Raw genomic sequence first — 25538 nt, forward strand, 5'->3', positions numbered from 1 at the left:
GCTCCTACATTGCCTCAAAGATGCAGCTAGCAGAACTTTGTTTTACTGTCCTGCCAGATATGTAGCAGTATAAATTTTGGCCAACATTTTTGCAAAATTTTCTGTCCTTTTTTTATTTATAAAGCAAAAAATGAAAAACCCAGTGGTGATCAAATACCAACAAAAGAAAGCTCTATTTTTGTGAAAAAAGGGAAATACATTTCATATAGATACCGTAATACATGACTGAGTCATTGTCATTCAAAATGTGAGAGCACCGAAAGCTGAAAATTGGTTTGGTTAGGAAGGGGGTTTAAGTCCCTAGTAGGCAAGTGGTTAATAGGAACAAATCCTTTCTATTGCTGTCAGCCTTCTCCAAATCCCCTTTTCTGTGATCTGACTTCCTGTTAGAAGGTGGCTATTAATGTTCTCCATGGTCCCACTGTATGTAGGAAAGTAGCCACCCTCTCTCACACCCTACTGAGATAAAGTGAGTGGATGGATTATGGACTGTGGAATTTACAGTGTGCAAGAAGCAGTGCACATAACCACAATTTTCATTCCAAACAGACAGAAGCGAGAGGATGGTACAAGGAAGCAGCAAGAAGGGATTTTATGAAATATAGATTACAGGGCCATTATGAAGTGGATTTGTATGGAAAAGGTTTGAAAGGATAACAATATTGTTTAGTGTTTTGCTCATTTTGATCATCAGGTTGATGTATTGATCAAAATAGAGCACTATAAGCGTGTTATAGATCAACACATATTCGACATATAAGGATAACAGGAAAGAGACGAGGACTATGTGTAAGATCGCTGACTGCATGTACACAACTTTGCATATAATACAGGATCTAAAGCAGGGAAACCAAGGGGACACAATGCCCAATAGAAAACATATCAAAATCTGTCCGTGAATTTAAGGTAAATGGAACTGAGTAAATACAGATATCAAGAAAGAAAACAGGTGTGCTAACATATCGAACACTTATGTATCATTCGTTTGTCAACAAGTATTGTCATGTGACTCAAAACCTCTGAGAAGTCTACCAGTTTACGTTTTTCATCTGGAAGAGATTTTTTAAATAAGGTAATGGAGGGTATTTCCTAAAAACTGGGATATTTGCATTTAGTAAAGATGGGAACAATGATTTGCTTGTATTGGCTTGCAGAAGACTTGTCAAATGAAATAAGTAACACCACGCATCGGGAGGCCAGTATAGAACAGTTATTCTCTTTAAATATTTTGCAGTTTTATTTTCCAAACTGCCAGGGGTTTCACATCCACTCAACCATAAAGATGAAGCATTAGGGTAAATGACTTGAATCTTAGGTGGTCTTTGGTACCAGTAGGAAAAAAGTTTATTGTTTATTTTGTACTTATTTGTCTGTCTGAAGATTTGAATTACAAAAAAAAATTTTTTTTTTTGACAAGTGTTGTTGCTCTTGTTCTTTTTTTTGTATAGCTGCGAGACACATAGAAACTGATTTACTAAAGGATGTGGGAAAAGGTTCAGACAACTCTGTTGTTAATATGTGAGGATTCACTTCAGTGATCCTATCAAAAGTATCCCTGTTTACTTATTTTATCTGGACGTGTTTGAATAATTGAACCTAGTACTCCATATTCCCATCGCACATGGTCCTCGAGAAAGCTAGAGTTTTGGATGTTGCAGCAACCACTAGCTGGAGACTGGATCAGAAAGCCACACTAAGGATATTTGCCAGCATACCACAAATCATCAGGTATAGTCCAATTTTTTTTTATTGAAGCATGATCACATCACAAAAAGTTAGTGCAATGTTTCTAGGGAAGGGGTCCTGCGTGACTTCCGAAACGTTGCACTAACGTTTTGTGGTGTGATCACTAAAAAAACATTTGGACTCTACCTGATGATCTATGACAGGGGTGCCCAACCATTTGAAGCCCGAGAGCCACTTAACCGACTTGGTAACTGGTCGCGGCCATAATCAGCGGAGCGGGTGGATGTGCTGTGGTTTACCTGCACCGCGGGTGCAATACAGTGTACCTTTTGGCTTTTCTGCACTTTGCAATAGACTTCTATTATATTCTGCAGGTTTGGTGCACGTTCAGAAAGCTCACCAAACTCGCAGGTAATATCACAAGTCTATGGCTCTGTGCAGGTAACCCGCAGGTGCACTGATCTGCATCTGTGGATTAGTTTGAAAGCAGCCCAGTAACCACTGCAGAACAGGTATGCCCATTAATACTCTGTGATTTTAGTAATAAACTGACTTTTTAATAACAGTATTCTATTTTATTCCATTCCAGAGCAGGAGGTCGTGGGCCACATCAGAGGGCTCCGCGGGCCACATGTAGCCCCCGGGCCACTGGTTGGGCACCCCTGATCTATGATGTGCTGGCAAATATCATTTTTGTGGATAATTGAACCTTCACATATTTTATGTGTGAACATTCTTAAATCCTTTATTAAATCGGCTTCCTTGAATTGGAGTGGTAGTTCAGTTAAGTAAGGTTTTACATTGTTTTTTTTCCATGTGGGGCCAAGGAAGGAATCAATTAGTTGTCTTTTAACTGGTCCCAGCCGTCAGAGTCACACTGGAGCAAAGGAAGGTGAGTAAACGCTTCTGGGAAGAAGAGAGCTTAGCGAACCCTTTACTCTGCCCTGGGTGGGTAAAGAAAAGGGTCTGTTTAAAATGTAGTATTAACTACTAAAGTATGTCATAGCCAAAAACCTGCATTTGCTTGCACTGATTTTGTAAATACAGGGTACATGACCACATATATCATTCTACAGGAGTGGTTTGCTGCAGGACTAGGCGGGTTTGAAAATATATGAGAGTTCTGTTGGGTAGATTATGCCAGAAGAAATGATTATAACAGATGGATAACATAATCAAGGCATTAGATGACCCCCCCCATCAGCATCAGAAAATAATTATTTGGCTGTGGGCAGTCTGCTACCTCTGCATTCACCCCCTAATCAACCAACCTTGGAAGAAGAATCACTTTTCATAGACGGTTTAGGTTTTCCCAGCCTGTTTTTTTTTTGCCAGGATAAAATTATTTTCTTTTGCAGCATGAATAAATGACAAAGTAATTTCACATTAAGATCATGTTAGTTTGTAGGATATTTCTAATAATATACAGAAATTACATCTCTGCAGTCTTGCTAAATGTACAAAGTTGCCAAATGCCCTGGCACGCACTTACATTGTATCTCAGTGGACTCCACTTGTCTTGTTCTGATGGTTTGTGCTTTACTTTGCTGCTGTAATTAGGATACTCACACCTTTTTTTCAGTCAAGCTACACTTTGTAAATTGTAGACTAAGCTGATATAAAATAATATGTATTCTCTCTCTCCCTGCACAGGTTGCAGCTCACAGCGGATCGTCTTATGCAGCGATTTCTGGGCTCGGGGCTGATGTTAAAAGAATGGGACAGGGTAAAACTTCATGCAACAGTTATGAATACACTGTTCCGGAGAGACCCCCTAGGCAAGTGTATATGTCTTACAAGTATTGATATCAAGAAGAGAATCCATGCATTGTTCATATGATCAACAATCCCTGTCTGCCTGATTTGGTTATTGTGTGCTGTAATACAGTTTATACTAAAGTGTATTGAGGAGGAACTAGACATGAAATTAGAAATAACGTGTACACTTTTAGCAAGAAATATTTTTTATTATTTATACATTTAAATAAAGACTCCTTAAAATCATGTATGTGACACATCAGGAAACCATAACTTAAATATTTGTTTACTTGACAAGTATGCCAAGTGGCCATTTAATAATAATTTTATATATCCAGCCATTTGGTATGTCCACTGAAGTGTTTGAATAATTGTCAGTTTTCTTTTCACCTTTTGTATTGTAAGGATGGTAAGATTCCACAGCTGGGGGAAAATAGGGAGTCAATAGATTTTAATGTAAAATTTTTGGCACAGAGAATTTGGCTCTGAGATTTCTTTTGGAACTGTTTTGAATTTTTTTTTTATCAGTGTGGTACGACAGTTTTCATTGAACAATTCTTATCACTGCAGTTTAAATTTCAAGGATAAGTTGACAAAAAAAAAAAAATGCACTTTTTTGTAGGTAAATTTTGAGCCTTTAATGCATTACACATGTGATCAGCAGATTGCTGATGTCATGCAGGTCTCCTGCAGACCTGTCAGTGTATCTGTGTGTATGTAAATCCCGTAAGATCAAGCAGATACACTGACAGGAAGAATCAATGAACTACCACTGCGCTCCACAGCGCTGTGGTAGTTCATTGAGAACTACAACCAACAGCCACAAAGGATGTGAAGGCTTTGTAGTTCATTTAGCTGTGTGAAAGAATGACGTGGCTGCGATTTCAAAAAGTGACAGCTGGTATGGGGAACTTCTCCCTGTACTCCTGTCACAGGGAGGGGGAGGATCAGGCAGCGGCTGCAGCACTGGGAACATGTCACATGTTTCACCCTAAAAATGGGTAAAATGTGAACTTATTCTTTAAACGCTAGATTAGGGGTAAAATTAAGAGCTACTTTAGTAGTTTCCCCACACATACTGATATGATAATTTTTTGATCATTTAATGCAACTTAACTGACCAAATTTAATAAAATCTAAAGCCACAAACTGTTCAATCATTTTAGAGAGCCCCTGATCAAATTTGAACCTGCTATGTCGATGGGCCATTTCAGAAGTTTCTCAATTACTCTAACAAATACTGCTGAAGTAGTGCTGAAGAACCGATCATAATACAGATTGGTTAAAGTGGTTCTAAAGGCAGAAGTATTTTTTCTATCTTAACCACTTCTCACCCAGCCGCTGCACATATACGGCCGGGTGGGTGCTCTCTCCTTCTGAGTGGATGTTCCTGAGCATGATCCCGATGAGTGTGCGTCCCGCGGACACGCCACATCTCGGAACGGCAGAAGGGCACTGTGATTTGCCCTTTTGATCCGCAGCCATCGTGATGTAAACAGAGAGGGGGGATATGTTAGTCAGGGGATTGCGCCGCCATGTGCCTGCACAGCGGCGCGATCCCAATCTGCCTGTGCACCCCAGAGACAGGAAATGTGTGCACGACAGGAGGGCCATGTAATTGGCCCTCCTGATCACATGACGGCTGTCCAATTACAGCCATCATGTAATGTAAATAGAGATCAGTTATAACTGCTCTCATCTCTTCCTCTCCTCACACAAAGCCTGTCAGTGAGGAGAGGAAGAGACAATCTGTGCTGCAGCTGTGAGATCAGTGAGTTTTTAGCTGTTTGTCTGCTGTTTACCCACTAATCACCCAGCTAGTGTCCCCAAAACACAATGTCCACACAGTGAAAACACCTGTCATACAGCTATCCCAGTGAACATCTGCCTGCCAACATCAGGCACATTTGCCTGCCAACATCTGGCACATCTGCCCACATGGCTAAATGATTGATTCTACAGCAGCGAGGAGGCTATCCAGATACACCAGAGTATGTCAGACGAGAGTAGCGAGGAACTCTCTCTGTCAGACTCGGATTGTGAATATGAGCCAGTGGAAAGTAGTGGCTCTGAAATAGAAACTGAGGCAGATAGAATCCTAACAAGGGGGATCGGGAGATATGAGGAGGCGCAGACATCCATCAGCAGAGCAGCACTCCAGGGAATCCACCAGCAGCGCAGCACTCCATGATGATATGCAGGCATCCACCAGCAGTGCAGCACTCCAGGGCATCCATCAGCAGGCATCCACCAGCAGCGCAGCACGCTGGGATAGGCAGGCATCCACCAGCAGTTCTGCAACTTTCCTAAAGGATAGGCCAGATGCTAGCAATGGGGCGTCCCATCAACAACGAGGCAGGGCCCATACTAGCCTCCCAGATGTTCTACTGTATCCAACATGGCTGCCTGATACGTCAGTAGAACCTGTAATTCCCCCTTTTACAGCCCAACCAGGCCCTCAGTAACCCCAATTTTATTACTTTCACTTATTTTTTACCGATGATCTCCTAACCTACATTGTGGAGCAGTGTAATCTATGCGCCAGCCAACATATAGCCAACAATCCAAATTCTTCATATGCCCGTCCTTTTGTTTGGAAACCCCTCACCGTGGAAGAATTTAAAATTTTCCTTGGCCTAACCCTCAACATGGGGCTGACAAAAAAAATATGAACTCCATGCCTGCTGGTCTACCCAACCTATCCACCACTTGCCAATCTATTCGTCTTTTATGCTCAGAACCCGTTACGAGATGATTATGAGGTTTCTACATTTCAACAACAATGCCTCCCTCAAAATCATCCCAATTATGATAAACTATTCAAAATTCGACCCCTAATTATTTTTGCGCCAGCTTCAAGCAGATGTTTACCCCTGATTTTAATATATCTGTAGATGAATCGCTAGTACACTTCACCGGAAGACTTGGCATAAAGCAATACCTGTAAAAGAGCCAGATGTGGGGTAAAATTTTATAAGGCATGTGACAGGGCCAAGGGTTACACATATGATTTTACAATTTGTGAGGGAAGACACAGACAGCTAAACCCCCCTGGATGCCCTACCTACATGGGAACAAGTGGCAAAATTGTCTGGCAGCTGATCGAACCATTGCTTGGGAAAGGTTACCATCTATACGTAGACAATTTTTGTGGCCTGTGGAACAGCACGGACCAAACGCAAAGGATTCCCACAGAGATTGGTTACCAAGAAATTGAAGCGGGGAAATGGCCAGTATGTGGACTGAAGAGGTACTAGCACTGAAGTGGAGAGATGAAAAAAGAGATGGATCTACATCCTTTCCACAATGCATGATGCCACCTTGGTGGAACTGCAGAGAAGAGGAGGCCCCCTCCAGAAGCCAAAATGTGTGCATGAATATAATCTTTACATGGGGGGTGGATATGAATGACCAGATGATGAAGCCCTACTTGGTCACCAGGAAATCAATGTTTTGGTGCAAAAAAGTTGCCATTTATTTGATGCAACTAGCCCTGTTCAATTTGTATATAAAAGTGCACCCAAAGTTCCCTATCCTATCTAAAATTACAAGAAGACGTGATTACAGAACTTCTCTATCCCCATGACCAAGCCCCTCAACTAATTTGCTCCGATATATTAGCCAGACTCGATGTAAGGCACTTTCCCGAAATCCTCCCTCTTACCCAAACAGGTTCGCAAACCCCCCAAAAAAATGTGTGTGTTCAAGTACAGGAATTCGTTGTGACACCCGATACTACTGTCCCCAATGTCCCTCCCAGCCAGGCCTCTGTATTGGAACGTGCTATCGGAGCTATCATACTTCACTACACTTATAGTAAAGTGAAGATGATTTTTTTTTCCAGTTTCCACCATCTGCCATTTCTGTGAATGACCTGGGCTGTTTACGACTATGCCTCTACCAACCATGTTTCTGCCTTCAATGTGAATTTACCTTGGCCTGTTAAATGACCATGCTTTTTGTCTGCCTCCTGAACTGATCATTTGAGTACAGTACAGGGGTCTCACATATTTGAGGGGCTCCAGAAAAGATCTTCTGAGTGGAGAGTGGAGTGGAGAGAAGAAGTTTCTACCTGGTTCAGTTGCCACCTGAACTGGTCATGCCTTTGCCTGCCACCTGAACTGGTCATGCCTTTGCCTGCCACCTGAACTGGTCATGCCTTTGCCTGCCACCTGAACTGGTCATGCCTTTGCCTGCCACCTGAACTGGCCATGCCTTTGCCTGCCACCTGAACTGGCCATGCCTTTTGCCTGCCACCTGAACTGGCCATGCCTCTGCCTGTTACCTGAACTGCCTGCTAAACCATGGACCATGTTTATACTTTTCCATATCTCTGTCTGGTGCCTGGACATTTCCTTTGGCTGTCTGGACCAATGTTTTGTCTGCTCTGGAACGGTATTCCTGCCGGGTAAAACCATAGGTGAGCCTTTTTTATTACCCTTTGCTCAGCAGAAAGTTTTTTGGGGTGTAATTCTTGGTGTGTACATGCTATGTGTTATTATCCTGAAGGTGCTACTTGCATGTTGGGCCTCTGTATGTGGCCAGGCTGTGGAAAAGTCTCACACATAGGGTATCACTATACTCAGAAGGAGTAGCAGAATGTATTTTGAGGGGCTATGTGTTAGAAAGATCTTCTAAATTGACAACTTTGTGAGAAAAAAATAAGTTTTCATTTTTTTCCCCCACATTTTCCAAAAACTTTTGGAAAGAAATGACATGTTCAAAACACTCATTATGCCTCATGGAATATACATTTGGGTTGTTTTCTTTCCACAATGGGGTAATTGTGAGGGTAATTTAAAAATGTGATGGGTACTCAGGAAATGAAATGTGTAATTTATGCCTTTAGAATGCCTTGAAAGTGCACTTGTAAGTGCAGTCGCTGTAGATCTGAGGGGAAGCTCTGAAATTAGGGAACACTATGCTTATTTTTATTATCCAATCATGTGCAAGCAAAAATGCTGTTTTTTTATTTTCTTTGCATGTCCCCCTCAGATCTATAGCGACTGCACTTCCAAATATATATATTTCTTAATTTTCCAAAGCCGTGTGGGGAAAAAATTCACTGTGCCTCTTACTAAATACCTCAGACTGTCTTCTTTCCAAAAAGGGGTCATTTGGGGAGTATTTGTACTGTCCTGACATCTTTGGCTCCCGCTGTTGTTGGTCAAAGTCGGTGAGCCAATGAGGAGAGAGAGGTGGCGGGGCCGAGCCATGGCTCTGTGTCTAAATGAACCTGCTTGCTGTGGGGGCACTCGACAGAAGGGAGGGGCCAGGAACACAGACGAGGGACCCAAGAAGAGGAGAATCTGGGTTGCTCTGTGCAAAACCAGTGCACAGAGCAGGTAAGTGTGACATATTTGTTACTTTAAAACAAAAAAAAACAAGACTTTAGTAATCCTTTAAATTCTCGCATACACCTATATCTGGTCAGTTGTAATTGCGTTTAGAATTGTAGGTCAATCCTAAATCAATGTTTTTTTTTAGTCAGAGGTTAATCTTAAATGGGACCCTTAGTCATTTTTTCATCTTTTCGTCTATTACATTTTCTGCCTTTGTTTTTTTTAAATAAATCTGCCAGTAAATACCTTATACAGCCCACTTCCTGTTTCTTGTCTGGTCATTAGCCTAGGCTTGTGACATCATGCACAGCTCTCTTTCTCACTCTTGTGAGAGTTTGCCAGGAAGGGAGAGGGAATGAGTCATAAGAGGGCCAATAAGAGCTGGAGGTGTGCCTCTGTGTCTGTGTAAATCCAGGAAGTAAACAGGCAGCAGCTTCAGCTGCCCACCGTTAAAATGGATGCAGCCAGACTTAGTGGAGGGAGATTTCTGAAGCATATTTGGCAAGTACAGAATCACAGTATATATAAAATAATATGCCAAGTGGTTGGAGGGATGCTTCAGAATGGCAAAAATATTTGTATTACAAATTATGTGAGCAGACTGCAGTTCCTCTTTAAGTTCAAGGGTTACATAAGTAACACTAAAAGTAAAGGCTGAATGTAATGGTTAGATTTGGGGGTCAAGATTTAGTTTAACCACTCACCTACCAGCCGCCTTCAATTGACAGTGGCACAGTAGCTCAATTGTTCTGACAGGACGTCATATGACGTCCTCGTATTTTAAAGCCGCTAGAGGGAGCCGCCGCGTTACTGGGAACACGATGCGCGTAAACACAGAGATCCACGTCCTGTCAGGGAGAGGAGACAGATACTGTGTCCCTTGTACATAGGGACACAGATCGGTCACCTCCCCCAGTCGGTCCCCTCCCCCTACAGTTAGAATCACTCACTAGGCTACACATTTAACCCCTTCCTCTCCCCCTAGTGTTTCCCTAGTGGGAACAAAAAGGACGTCAATTTTGTTTGGTCGCCACGTCGCACGACAATTGTCAGTTAAAACGACGCAGTGCCGGAAGCTGAAATTTCGCCTGGGCAGGAAGGGGGTATATGTGCACAGTAAGCAAGTGGTTAAGGGTTACAGTAGGTTAGAGGTAAAGATTTTTTAGAAATATTTTGGTTAATTTAAGGCCCATGTAAGGTCAACACATACATTTAGACAGTCATTTGTAGTAATAAAGCAAATGTGTGTATATATACTATTAAAAAATACTTTTAAATACAATTTCTATCAGTGACCCCCCCTGCTGGAAAAGGGATGTGGGACACTCTGCACATCAGCCATGCTTCACTTCTGATGTAAGAAGCATCCTTTAGTCGCATTCCTTGTTCCCCCAAAACACCACAAACTTACCCAGAAGCCTTCTTCAGGATGAAAGGATGTCCTCAGTGTGCGGAGTGGGGGGACATCTGTTGCCATTTGCGCCAGTATCAGAAACATTCCAGACTTCTGGCTCCAATCTGTCATTTCCAGGGCCTGGAATTTCTATGCTTGCCTCCTCCTCGATTCCATACCTCCAATCTGCCAGCTTCACCTCAAACACAGACAGAGTTGTGAGCAGTCCTGAATCAACTACAGGCACAAGGAGTCTAGTTCCTGCAGAGGAAGGGTTCAAAGGGCTTTACTCTCCCCAATTTCCGCAAGGAGTTGGCAAGATCTGTCATTCCTTGTGTCGGATAAGGGGAATTACAGTCATCAGTGAACATCCAAGATGCCCAATTTCCCCTTTTCCCATCTTTCCAGCACACCAACGCTTTCTAGCAAAATTTACAATTTGTTAGCCTCTACTCTGCACCAAGAGTCTTCCCAAAAGTATTAAATCCACTAAGATCCCAATACTTCCATATCATTGGGTGCCTGGATGACCTTCTGCTGAAAGATTTCTCAGCTACAGCCCTATTTTGTAACACTAAAAGGACAGTCCAGTGCCTCTTAACTTTAAGTTGCGTGATCCAATTTAAGAAGTCTGCCCTCTAGCCTTTCCATCATCTGGAGTATTTGAAATTGACCTTGGACACGCCCCAAGCAGAAATATTATTTTCTCAGGAAAAGATTGCTCTTCTGAGGTCCAATTGCCAGACTCTCAGGTCAACCAGACATCCCTGGACTTGCTTCTATATGATGTTTTTGTGCCTCTCGGTAGCCTCATTTAAAGTGGTCCCCTTTGCACAGTTCCATTCAAGACCCTTGCATTCAACATTCTCACAATGTGGGTCAAGCTGATCTTTTTTCTGGATCACCCACTACTGCTATCCAGCCAGGAAAAAGTCTCTCTTGTATGGTGGATCCCCAGCTTGGCCCTAGAATCAAGAAAACCATACAAAATCGTACCTTCCCTTTCCCTGGATGGAGGTGATGGACACAGTTCTGATAGGCTGGGGTGGGCTCTATAAATCCTTAACTGTGTCACACAAACCAAGCATACACAGTGACAATCAGAAGAGACATTATACAGTGCAAGCTCCATACACATAAAAGCTCAATGCGTGACTGTGATTAACCATTTATTAAATTTCCATCTTCATGTGTAATCCAGCAAGTGCCACTCCACCTCCACATAAAGGTTTACCAGAGAAAGTGTGACCCCCAAAATATGAGGAGTCAAACCAACACTCAGTGTAAACACCCTGCTCCGCAGTTACTGCAGGGTAAGATTCCATCTCCCCTTCTGCCCAATTGTACTTAGCAACAACTTGTGTTAAGAGGGAAAAAAAGCAAAGAGGGTCCACTCTGTTGTGAGCAATCTTGTCCCTAAAGGATGGAACGACTTTAACCACTTCATTACTGGGCACTTAAACCCCCTTCGTGCCCAGACCAATTTTCAGCTTTCAGCGCTGACGCATTTTGAATGACAATTGCGCGGTCATACAACACTGTACCCAAATTATATTTTTATAATTTTTTTCCCACAAATAGAGCTTTCTTTTGGTGGTATTTGATCACCTCTGCGATTTAAATTTTTTGCGCTATAAGCATAAAAAAACAGAACATTTTGAAAAAAAACACAATATTTTTTACTTTTTGTTATAATAATATCCCAATTTTTTTTTAAAAAAAATAAAAATTTCCCTTGGTTTAGGCCGACACATATTCTTCTACATATTTTTTTTTTTAAATCGCAATAAGCGTATATTGATTGGTTTGCGCAAAAGTTATAGCGCTTACAAAATAGGGGATAGATTTATGATTTTTTTTTTTTTACTAGTAATGGCTGCGATTTGCGATTTTTTTTTTGTCAGGCCTGCGATATTGCGACGGACATGTCGGACACTTTTGACACAATTTTGGGACCATTCACATTTATACAGCGATCAGTGCTATAAAAATTCACGAATTACTGTATAAATGTGGCAGTGAAGGGGTTAACACTAGGGGGTGAGGAAGGGGTTAAATGTATTCCCTCATTGTGTTCTTACTGTGTGGGGGGAGGGGACTTACTGGGGGAGGTGACCGATGCTGTGTCCCTATGTAAAGGGACACAGATCGGTCTCCTCTCTCCCTGACAGCACGTGGAGCTCTGTATTTACACAAAGAGCTCCACGTCCTGCTGTGTCACCGACGATCGCGGGTGCCTGGCGGACATCGCGGCCGCCAGGCACTCGCATCGGCTCCCGAGCGATGCGCCGGGCACGTTGTTTCCCCACTGCGTGCCCCCAGCGGCGCGCACGGGGAATCACAACAACAGGACGTCTAAAGACGTCCACTCGGCACTTGAGAGCCGTGCTGTGGACGTCTTTCGTCTATAGCGCGGCCCTCTAGTGGTTAAACAGGATATGGGGTTTATTCAGAAAAAGGATCGAACACTTTATCGTTTTTGAGACCAGCGTTTCCTAAAATGTTTTAATCACATAATGTTGGACAGAAAAAGTAGTGATCATTGACAGAAAAAAATCCTGGAAATTATTTTGAGTATTTCTATTTCTGTCCACCAAAAGGAATTCCCTCTCTATCTGTTGTACCTTGGAAATTATGGCATCCAAAATGAATTAATCATAACCCTTCAACTGTATGATTGTTGAAGTCCTGGTAATGTAAAAATTCCTCCTCAAAGGGAGGAATTGACTGCAACGCATTGACTTAGGCCCCGTACACACGAGAGGATTTATCCGCGGATACGGTCCACCAGACCGTTTCCGCAGATAAATCCTCTCGAGGATTTTGATCCGATGGAGTGTACTCACCATCGGATCGAAATCCGCGCCGAAATCCCATTGCGATGACGTGTCACGCCGTTGCCGCGACGTGCGCGACACTGTCATATAAGGAATTCCACGCATGCATCGAATCATTGCGACGCATGCGGGGGATTCATTCGGACGGATTGATCCGGTGAGTCTGTACAGACCAGCGGATCAATCCGTTGGGATGGATTCAAGCGGATAGATTTGAAAGCATGTCTTCAAATTTTTATCCGCTTGAAATCCATCCCAGGGGATAAAAATCTGTGGAAACAGATACGCTGGATTGTACACACCAGGGGATCTATCCGCTGGAGCCGGTCCACGGATCAATTCCAGCGGATGGATCCTCTCGTGTGTACGGGGCCTTAGGCCGAGGACTCTGGTGATAGCTACTCAAAGGAAAGGAGTTTCTGTCAGTTGATTTAAAGTAGGTACTAATAACATGGCTGGCATTTTCCACTTAATCAAAAGGTCCATAAAATGTATTTGATGTTCACTCGCCCCAGTCATTACAATTAAGCTCCAACATAGTAAATTCTAAGGATGCAATGACACCATCCCAAAGGAGGAGAATGTCATCAATATACCTTTTCCATAAGACCAACTGAGTTCTAGGATTGGCATAGATGACATCTTCCAACATAATAAAACGATTGGCTAAGCTGGGGGCTTGTACTTTTGGTTAATAGAGAAAGAAAATCAAAAAATAAATACATTTTGCGTTGCATTCTGTTTATATTACATTTTACTACGTAGGTATTGTTTGTCTATATCTGTCTATATTTCCATTATCTATTACTATTGCCTATCTATTTGTCTATATTACTATCTATTTGGTGCAATCGTTGAAGTGTAATATTGTGTTTCCATCACTAGATGGCATTATGTGCATTTATCCCTATGAGACATTATTTCTTATCTTTGTGCTGGTCTCAGGGGTACCTCCGTACCCTTAACAATCATCCAGTATTTAACAGTGGGGACTTGCATCATTCTGGGAGTATCGGATGATGGCCGCTCTGGCATAGGACAGAACCGAAAGTTGTGACATAATCACGCATGTGTGCAATTACTTGCAGAATTCTGGAAAATGTTGTTTTGTTAGGTGCCGATGGTTGCATGTCTATGTAGGCATTTTTAACTGACTTAATAAACTTTTTATCATAGATTTCACACTGTTGAAGCCTGGTGGTCTTTCTTTTTTCCTCTTATTGCGAGTTGTTGCTGAGTAGAATTGGGCTGAAGGAGAGGTTGAACCTTACCCTGTAGCAGCTGCACGGTGGTGTACATTGAGTGCTGGTTTGACTTCTCATATTTTGGGGTCACACTTGCGCTCTGGTAAGCATTTATGTGGAGGTGGAGGGGGCACTTGATGAATTACACACGAAGATGGATATTTAATACACTGTTAATCACATTCCTGGCATCGGACCTTTATGTGTATGGAATGTCAATTTTGAATGTCGCTAATCGTGTATGTTGATTTGTGTGACATTTTACTGAGTGGTTTTGATTTGTTCACCATATTTTTTTCTATTTTATTATGGATCATGTGGTAAATGTAATTGTTTGTTTTGATTTATTGGCATGGCACGTTTTTTGGAAAAGGAATATGGATAGCATATATCCTATATTTTGTGCTAGAAGCTTTCTTATTATATATTTTTATTATTTCTTTGACCACATAGTGCAGTCACATTTTTTGGTTAACCACTTCAGCCCCGAACCATATTTCTGGTCAAAGACCAGACCACTTTTTGGGATTCGTCACTGTGTCACTTTAACCGACCATTGCGCGGTCGTGCGACGTGGCTCCCAAACAAAATTGGCTTCCTTTTTTCCCCATAAATAGAGCTTTCTTTTGGTGGTATTTGATCACCTCTGCGGTTTTTAGTTTTTGCGCTATAAACAAAAATAGAGCCACAATTTTGAAAAAAATATATATTTTTTACTTTTTGCTGTAATAAATATCCCCCAAAAATGTATAAAAAAAACAATTTTCCTCAGTTTATGCCAATACGTATTCTTCTACATATTTTTCGTAAAAAAAAATCGCAATAAGCGTTTATTGATTGGTTTGTGCAAAGGTTATAGCGTTTACAAAATGGGATAGTTTTATGGCATTTTTATTAACCTCCCTGGCGGTATGATTCTGTCTGGAATTACGTACCAAAAGCGGTACAATTATTTTGCAAGGAAATTTGGCGTTTTATACTGTAGGCCTGCAATTCTTAGGAATAACTCATTTAAATCTGACCAAACAAGAGTCTAGTAGTCTAGTTTTTTAAAAACAAAATTATAAATTATAATATAATAAATAATTATAAATCATTATAACAAATAATAATATAATTATAATAAAAATTATTCAATAATGTAATCAACTCAAAAAAATCACTGAAATTTGCTCAGTTGCAGAATTGTCGCTGTCATTACTTTTATTTTTTTATGACGAATTTCCCCACAAATCGCTATCGCGCAATTCTGCAAGTGATTATAATTTATTATCGCTGTTTTCTAGCTGCTCTAAAACCATTTTCGACATAAAGGGACACTTTTGGTTGCTATGGACAATCTACAGTTTCCAGGCAGAAAGAACAGTTTTTATTATATAAAAGAACATGTAGGGCACTGGGCAGACCACTAGGGACAAGGGGGTGTGTGTATTTTTTACATACAGTACTGTAATCTATAAGATTACAGTATACTGTATGTAATGTGTTTGTTTACTTTTTTGAATTTGGCGCCGTTCTCCGCCCCCGTGCGTCGTAACGTCGCAGGGAACGGAGATCGGCGGCACACGGGGACACTGTGAATCGAGCGAGTTCCCACTCGCTCACACAGCGGGGATGCATCGCAGGATCCAGGGACAAGGTGAGTAACTTGTCTGTAGATTCAGCGAGCAGGTAAGCCGCGCCGCTGCACGCTCTGCACATCTACCCCGAGTGTGACTCGGGGATACCGATAATAGCATTGAAAAACCACCCCGAGTCACACTCGGGGATACCGCTAAGGGGGTTAATATTTTTTTTTTTACTAGTAATGGCGGCGATCAGTGATTTTTATCGGTACTGCGACATTATGGCGGACACTTTTGACACATTTTTGGGACCATTGGCATTTTTATAGTGATCATTGCTATAAAAATGCATTGATACTATAAAAATCAGGGAAGGGGTTAACACTAGGGGGCGAGGAAGGGGTTAAGTATGTTCCCTGGGTGTGTTCTAACTGAAGGGGGGGTGGACTGACTTGGGGAAATGACTGATCGCTGTTCATACATTGTATGAACAGACAATCAGGCATTTCTCCCCCTGACAGGACCGGGAGCTGTGTGTTTACACACACAGCTCCCGGTTCTCGCTCTGTACCGAGCGATCACAGGTGCCCGGCGGTGATCGCGCCCGCCGGGCACGTGCGTCGGCATCAGGGGCGAGAGGGGGGCACGCGTGCTCGGCGAGATGACGTATAGCTACGTGATCTAGCCCAGCAGAGCCGACCTGCCGCCATAAAACTGCGGCGGCTGGTCGGCAAGCCGTTAAACTAAGTTCAAGCTTAAGTCCCTGGGTCAGGAGTGCATAAGGCATAACCACGAACAACCCATGGTAGACCCAAACCTAAACCTCACCCCTACTAAAGACATTCTCAGTGCATGCAACTCTGTACTCTAAATAGCCTGTGTTATTATTTTAATGTAAGGTTCTCTTGAAATGCAGTAATATGTGTGTGCTATATTCTTGAAGGTATGATTGATATAATCAAAAACAAAACACTCGGCAGAGCATTTGGTGGGAGTGTTTTATTACCTTTATATATAAACTGCTTTAGCATTTCTACCCTTATTTTATGGACTTTTTTTCTTAACAGAGAGTACTCTAGTTTTATTTATTCTAGTTCACAAAAACAAATTAAATAACTGGTAAAGTTTTTTTTTTTTTTTTTCATTATAGCTGAAGAAAGAAGTACTGTATCTCCTGGAAGGCCTGGCCAAAGAGAAAGAGAATCGTTTGATGCTAGAAATGTACTGAAGGTTAGTGAGAAATACTTTAGATCCATATGCTGCTTTATGATTTAATTATATTTATACATGAACCAATAAAACAGCTGTTAAGCTTGTTAACATTTATAAAAACTAGAGTATGACTACTCTTCTACAGGTGACATATCCTTTAGGTCTATGATACAGGCACAGCTTATTGATCTGGCAGAAAAACGCCTAAATGCCTGGCTTAATAATATAGTATATGTCACTGGAATTTGACTTTTTCAACATATTTGAACTGGCAAACATTGGATAATGAAAGACACCTGCACACTGATCACATCACAAAGCTGACCAGTTTATTCCACAACAAATACTGTCTGCCCAGAGACCGCCTCCCCTAATGTGTTTCACCCAATAGGGCTTAGTTGTGCAGATAGGAGGGAATCAGGAAGAACATTCATTTTCATTGAAATGTTTTCTTTTAAAAACAGTTTGATTTTCTAATCGTCAATATGGTCAAAACGACGCTGAGTTTCCACCATAGTGATGAGAAAATTCAAGGGAGCAGGATGGAAAAATGTTCCCAAACTAATTTCTAAGTGTATACAGTTTTAATTCCAAAAAGTCCATTCACTACAAAATCAAATGAAATCGTGAGACTGCTTGTACAAATGATTGTAAAAATATTTGTAGAAATTTTTGTTTAAAAATCGAATATTGTATAGCCGGCTTATTACTGGACATCTCTTAAAGGAGAATATATATAATAGACTGTTAGACATTTATGCATACGATTAAACACACTACAAATTTTAGGAAGGGGTGGAGAAGGGGGGGGGGGGTTTGGGTGCAGAGAGAAAGAAGAAAGGAAAAAAAAAACAAGGGGAAGAACAAACACACATAAAAAGGAGGTTCTCTTTACATGGAAGATTTAAAATGGGTTCATCTACACTCTTTATAAATTGTTTCATAAATGAGGTCAGATCTCCTTGATGACAATCTACAAAATGTCTCATTATGTTTGTATCTCTATGCATTCTGAAATTGCAGTATGACCTGATAAAATGAGAATCTCCCAAATAGGCACAACTTGAGTATTAATAGTGTCCACATCTGTACATGCCTGAAGCACTCGCCTATGTCCCCTTAGCTATTTTTAGCGAGAGATAGTAGAAGTAGTAGAAGTTATGCTTTGTATGATAAGTGCTATTCTAACTACGAATTAGATTCCTGAAGATAAACCCTCTCTTAAACCCTTGCCACTGTGTATTATGGGTAAATATCTATGAACAATATGTGTTATCTCATTAAATTGTAACCTATAACAAATGGAAAATATAATCATTGGTAACTCTTTTTCTTTTCTATCTTGTTTTACATTCTTATTAAAAGAGTTTCACTTTGGGTATGTCTGGCATTAGCATAGGTGTGCTCACAGGGTGTGCCGGGTGTGCCTGGGCACACCCTAATCACCCCCATGTGCATTAGCATTATCCAGGGGTGGCACCAGGTGGGTGGTTGGGGTCCCAGTGGCCAGTGTAAATGCCCCCATTATATTAAAGGCTAGGTTCAACAGTAGGAACACATTACACCTATACTTAGGATGTAACAAAATATGCTCCCAATCAACTGTCTCCCACCATCAGAGCCTCCTCTCTGTGACAGCAGGTTGCGTTCATGTGTGTTTGAGCTTTGAGGTGCACACCCTAATACAATAGGCTGTGCACACCTATGGGCATTAGCATATGCTTTTCTTTTAGTTGGTAGGATCTAGCCACACTCCAATAATCGCTCTTGCACTGCAGAGCCCTACGTCTAAATCCAAAGTGGAGCAATTCCATTGGGCCTTGATAAACTGGCACCCTAAAGTGGCTGTAAAGGCTTAAAGTAGAACTATAGGCAAAACAATTTTTTTTCATTTTGGATAGAGCAAGGGAGGGTTATAACCCCTGAAGGTTTATATTTGCCATCGGTGTCCCATTGGGGAGATTTCCCCTCACTTCCTGTCCCATAGACAGAACAGAAAGTAAGAGAAAATCCCTGCAAATTAAGGAAATCTCCTGAGGACTCCCAGATCACCAGAACTAGTGACCCCATTGGAAGATTTCCCCACTTTACTTTTCTGGGGACAACCCAAAATTTGTGATCTTCTTTTACTTTCACTTTCAATAATAACAGTAACCATTCCAAATAGAGAGAGTGAAGCTCTCTAACAGAAGCACAGACAGCAATAGAAACGACAGGTGTTCTAATCCCTCTCCACTCCATCTGAAACAAAAACAAAAATGTTGCCTTTAATTATACTTTAAGGTTTTTTCCCTAATGCATTTTCTGCATTTAAGCTATAAAAAACCTTCTTTGTTCAGCCCCCCCTAAATACTTACATGAGTGGCGCTGCTCTATCTTTCTCTCCTCACTGGAATCGGAGGCAGCAGCATGAGCAATTGGCACTTCTGTAGCTTCCAAAACAGGTCATTACAAACTTCTTTCTCATCTATTGACTATTTCAAAAATCTGTTATCTCTAATTGACCTTGTCCCTGGTATTTAAGGAACTGTCGGTCTGAGGGGGTTAACTGTGCCATTATACTGTTTACATTTATCTATATACTGTCTATATGCACGTAGAAGCTGATTGGTTACTATGCACAGCTGCACTAAATTCTGTGTGCACCAGTTTTAGTAAATCACCCCCTTATTGTCCAAAAATAGTCACTACTAAAGTGTGTTTGATGGACCCAATTGGGACGAATGTCCTCTAAAAAAAATCTCTATGGACTTTCAATATCATTGTGTTTGCATTCCAAGGTGATCTAGCTATAAAGACCTGGGGCATAGACAACATTGTTGGAGAAAACTTTACACTTCGATCAAAGTAGCAATGTGTTCAATTACAATAAGAGCAATATATAAACTATTAACAATTTTGTTTTTTTGGAGAAATTTGTATAATTTGAATTGCCAATTCTCGAATGGATAATAAAATAAAATTAAATTAAAGGTGGAGACCTGCAATATATAGTTTGATGGTATTCTACAGCACAAAACATGTATACGTTTCAGCCCTTTGTAAGATTTCACTTTGATATATGTTAAAGTAAACCTGTCAGGTACCCTGTTTGTCCAAACTAACAAGGCTATCTTAGAGCAAACAGTTTTGTACATTTGATAATCCTAATTTCTGTGCTGCTAGGGATATTTTTCTTCATAGGCTCACACAGCACAGAGGGTTTTTTCAACATGAAGCTAATTCCCACTGTGCAACAGCCCAGTGCTAGGCCCTCATTGGAGAGTAGAGATCCTAAAATTAGACTTTTAAATGAGACTTACCTCTTGCATTACCCCGATTCTTCACCTTAAACTGGTTGCTGTCCACCTGATCCTATACCTATCTTTTATAAAGATAGTATATAAATGTGTAAAAGTAAAATTGTGTAAATCATTGCAGTGCAAAGAAATAGTGGGGATGATTTACTAAAACTAGAGAGTGCAAAATCTGATGCAGCTCTGCATAGAAACCATTCCGCTTCCAGTTTTTTTTTTGTCCAAGCTTAATTGAGCAAGCTAAAGTTACAAGCTGATTGGCTACCATGCACAGTTGCATCAGATTTTGCACTCAACCCCAGTGTCTGATTTCTGCTGAGAATTTTCCCCTTTTTGTTTTTATGATGGAGAACATGTCCCGTATTTTACACAGCGTGCAGTACACATCATTTTGCATGTTCTGCTTATTTCTTATTCTGTTAAATTTACTCCCATTGTTAACCCAATCAGTATCAGCACATTATATTTCTCTGCTTGCTAGCTCAGTGGTGCATTAAAATGTGTTTCCTCTTAGCAGGTAGTAAAACATACACCTGTTAATCAGATCAAGGTTTTGTAATGTAAATTAATACATTGAATTGTGTCTTCTCCTTTATCATTGTTGGGGGAAAAAAATGTTGATCTGTTACAGTGTAAAAAAAAATATATATTTTTTTGAATATCTAGCCAATATCACTATGCAGTTCTGAATATTTTAATTCACAGCAGCCCAGCAGATTTCCACTACATGTTCAGTTTTCATTTTCTAAATGACTGGAGCTTCTGGGCAAACAGTGCTGGTGTCATTTGAACTTTCTCGCATATGATTTATATATTGTGCTTGGAAATAAATTAATAGTGAGTCAAGATTGCCCAGCACATCTTTGGCTGTAGTTTGACAATTGAAAGTGATTGCGGAGAATGAATAGTTGAAGGGTGTGAACTAATGGAAGTTGAAATTTACAGGGTCTTTTTTTTTCTACTGTTCTTTAACAGAGTTTTTACATATATTGCTGGTGAAATGCATGTCACTGTTTTTGACTAATTACTAGCTACATAGGTTATAAATATTAATAACCATGATATTTTTTATACTGAACAAAGCAGAAAGCTGTTGATGAGATCAAAGTCCCAATCATGGCTAAATTTACTATAGCATGCATACTGTATATAAAAGAATAGTAGCTTGTGTTCATGCATCATCCTGAAGCTGCCTATATGCTCTTGCATTATTGATGGTCTAGGGCCAGTGGTGCTCAACATTTTAATAAGGAATCCTCACAGGATGTGCTGTTCTGACACCTTGTCTTGGCTTTCATATAGCAGAAGAAGAGCATTGAAAACAAATTACATATAACCATATTGACCAACAACCCCAGAAATAATCTTCGCTTCTGAAGGCAATTGGTTCCACTAGATTTTAGTTGGGGGTATCAGAGTAAAGGAGGATGAATACAAATGCACACCACACTTTTCACATATTTGGTAAAAAATTTGGAAAACCATTTAGCATTTTTTTTTCCACTTCACAATTATGTGCCACTTTGTGTTGGTTTATCACATCCCAATAAAATAAATTTTATGTTTTTTGTTGTAACATGACAACATGTGGAAAATGTCAAGGGGTATGAATACTTTTTAAAGGCACTGTATACTGGTTAAAGTCTTTCTCAGACTTAGTCTTGCGTCACAGACCCTCAAGAGTGTGGCTACAATTTTTGAGAGTTCTGGTGTCATCTGTTTGCCAGGGTTGTAGGAGTCAGGGCCTGATTCTGTGTGTAGTGAGGAGGGCAAAAGTTTCCAGGCCAGAGGATGAGGATCTATTGTAGACAGTTGTGGCTATATTCCGGGCAGGACAGGGGTGAGATTTTGTTATCAAGGTGGTCAGTAGCAGAATAGAAGGGTTAAAGTGGCAAAGGTTTCTACGTGTAATTGTTATACGCTTGGAGGGAGAGGTGGAACTAATAAGGTGGTGGTCAGAGAGAGGAAAATAATTGTTGGAGAGATTGTACGGAGTTCATAAGTAGGAGAATAAAAGTTCAAGGGTGTTGCCATCAGAGTGAGTATAAGCATGTATCCATTGCTTTAGATTGAAATAGGAAGTTGGACTAAGATGTTTAGAAGTATCAGGAGAGTTGGTATTAATAGGGATGTTGAAGTCACCGAGAATGGTTGTAGGAATTTCAGAAGAGAGAAAGTAGGAAATCCAGGCAGAGAAGTCATCAAGGAAAGTTGATACCAGTCCACGGGCCGATAGCTCACAGAAATTCTTAAAGAAATTGGAAAAATAGACATATACCATGAGCTTCAAATAATAGGGAAAGAGAGGGAGGAGAGTGAAGAACCTGAAATATGCTCTGTGAGGTAGGAGATCCTCCCACTGGATCTGTAGGAGAGAGTCCAGAGAAGGCTACCATGGGAGAGGAAAGCAGGAGAAGCAGTGTTGGATTCAGGAAGCTAGGTTTCGGTGATAGCAAGTAGATTAAAGGAGTTAGTGACTAAGAGGTCATGGGCCGAAGTGAATTTGTTGCAGACAGAACAGGCATTCCAGATGGCACATGAGAAGGTAAGGCTAGTTTTGGGAAGAAGAGGAATGGAAACTAAATTGTGTGGATTGTGGCTGCTGCCAGAGGGTGAAGGGTGATGGGTGCATTGGGTACAGGTAAAGTGGCTGTAAAGGCAGAGCTTTTCTTATCTTAATGCATTCTATGTATTAAGATAAAAAAAAGTTTTTGTGTGCATCAACCCCCCTCAGCCTCCTAATATTTACCTGAGCCCCAATCTCGATCCAGCGATGTTGTACAGGAGACTCGGCTGTCCAGCTCTTCCTCCTCATTGGCTGAGACAGCAGCAAAGTGCCTTTGGCTCCTGCTGCTGTCAATCAAAGTCCGGGAGCCAACGAGGAGAGAGGGGGCGGGCCACAGTTTCATGTCTGAATGGACACAGGGAACTGCGGCTCAGCTTGGGTGCCCCCATATCAAGCTGCTTGCTTTGGGGGCACTCAGCAGAAGGGAGGGGCCAGGAGCACAGAAGAGGAGGATCTGGGCTGCTCTGTGCAAAAACATTACACAGAGACGGTAAGTATAACATATTTGTTATTTTTAACAAAAATTTAGTATCACTTTGAATAATGGAGAGCCAGGGTTTGGATAACTTTCACACTGACTAAATAAAATACTATGCTTATTTTTACCAAAGAAATGTAGCAGAATACGTTTGCAAGTAAGATTTGATTGCAAAAATGTTAAAACAGAAAGTTATTTTTTTTCATCTATTTAGCAAAAAAAAAAAAAACAGTGGTGATTAAATAGCACCAAAAGAAAGCTCTATCTGTTTAAAAAAAAATTATAACAATTTAAATTTTGGTACACTGTTGCGTGACTGAGTAATTGCCATTGAAAGTGTGGCAGCACTGAAATCTGAAAATTTGCCTGGGCAGGAAGGGGGTGAACGTGTCCAGTATTTAAGTGGTTTAATAAATATTTAAGTGTTAATTCTCTATCTTCCGGGTCTTCAAATGTTGGGGTTACTTAATTAATGAATAGCATTCTTAAGAACAGGTTTTGTGATCTAAACTGCTAACCCAAGATACTGAGATTGTACAACAAGGCCATACTAATTGAATACTGATGCCGCGTACAGACGGTCGTTTTTTGTGATGAAAAAAAACGAAGTTTTAAAAAAACGTCATTTAAAATGATCGTGTGTGGGCAAAACGTCGTTTTATGTCTTCAAAAAAACTACAAAAAAAAATTCGAACATGCTTGAATTTTTTGTGTCGTTTTTCAAAACGTCGTTTTTTGTTTCACAGAAATTAACCGCGTGTAGCAAAAAACGACGTTTAAAACAACGTTTTTAAACCCGCGCATGCCCAGAAGCTAGTTATGAAGCGAGCTTCAATGGAAAAAAGTGGTGAAACGTAACCTCGCTTTGCTAGAGCATTGTGAAAAAACGATGGTGTGTAGGCAACGTCGTTTTTGAAAATGAAGTTTCAAAAACTTCGTTTTATTTCATGATTTAAAACGTCGTTTTTTTTCATCACAAAAATCGACCGTCTGTACGCGGCATAATGCTCAATAGATTAATCCACATAACAAATACATAAATCCATCAATAATAGTACAATAACTACTGTATTTACATTTGGGCATAGTTAACAAAGCATAAGCTTGTAAATACTAGTCTGAAGTGCCTTTTGTAAAGCAGATACCAAATACTGCCATGCATCCATTGTGCTTCCCAAGTAAGGCTCGGTTTCCAGTATTGCGACTGGTCATGTGACTTGGGACTGCAAAGTCGCATGACACGTCATACCCCATGATTTTCAATGAGTACCGTTCATATCTGTACGACTTCAAGTTGCAGCGACTTCAAAGTATTCCATGCACTACTTTGGTTCAACTTTGATTCAACTTGAGGTCCATTGACCTCAAGAATATACAGGCATTGCTTCAAGTTGCATTAAAATCGCGGCAAAAACTTGCGATAAAATCGTGCGACTTTAGGGTTGCAATAGTGAAAGCAGAGCCTAACATATGGGCTTGTGTATTTGCATGTTTGTTGATAACAAAAGTGTTTGAACCTATCACTTTTGGTATTGTATGATATTATTATTGGTAAGGTCTAATGACACCAGAATACAGTACTACTGTGCATATTAAAAGGGTACCAGGTGTAGTTTTTCTTCCTGTCTTGGCCTTTGAAATTACAGCACAAGTAAAGTGAAAGGATCATTCCCTTTTTGAAAAGTAAGTACAAGCAATTTCAGTGCTTGAAAATGCTTGTTATCACAAGGTAATTAATGATTGTGTGGCCAATTAATTATAATTTAACCTGTTGCACTGCTTGCAAATATCAAGAAATATATAACCACCCTTCAAGAGCAAGATTGACAAGTAACATACATGTAAACATTATAGCATATAGTTTTGGTCAGGAATGTCGGTATATGTAGTAGAGGGAAACATTTCCCTCATACTCTGTGTATTATTTTCAATAGTTTATCCACAGCTATGGTCTCACTAGAGAACTGATTCACAGTCTAGAGGTATTTTTCTCCAGAGAATTGATTCAAATATTACTACCTTTGATGCATTTGTGTTCTGCAGGTAGCTACCATTTTCTGACACTTACAGTTAGATCATTTCCTTTGGAAATGTGTCTTCAGGGATTGTGTGGAGTAATTTATTGCCATGCTCAGAAATCTTTTAGTTGTAGACGGTAATC

General features: G+C 40.6%; 1 protein-coding gene across 1 annotated transcript in view; it reads left to right on the forward strand.

Annotated features, from left to right (window-relative positions):
• The first annotated feature begins 3341 nt into the window (after window positions 1-3341).
• LOC120947196 (activating signal cointegrator 1 complex subunit 1-like) overlaps window positions 3342-25538 on the forward strand; it is a 149033-nt gene continuing 126836 nt past the window's right edge. Inside the window, exons 1-2 of the mRNA XM_040362316.1 lie at window positions 3342-3464; window positions 16976-17055. Of these exons, the coding sequence (XP_040218250.1) occupies window positions 3365-3464; window positions 16976-17055 (180 nt within the window). The 5' untranslated portion in view covers window positions 3342-3364. The remainder of the gene's footprint in view (window positions 3465-16975; window positions 17056-25538) is intronic.

The sequence above is a fragment of the Rana temporaria genome, chromosome 8 (genome assembly GCF_905171775.1).
Source record: "Rana temporaria chromosome 8, aRanTem1.1, whole genome shotgun sequence".
Classification (NCBI taxonomy): Eukaryota; Metazoa; Chordata; class Amphibia; order Anura; family Ranidae; genus Rana; species Rana temporaria.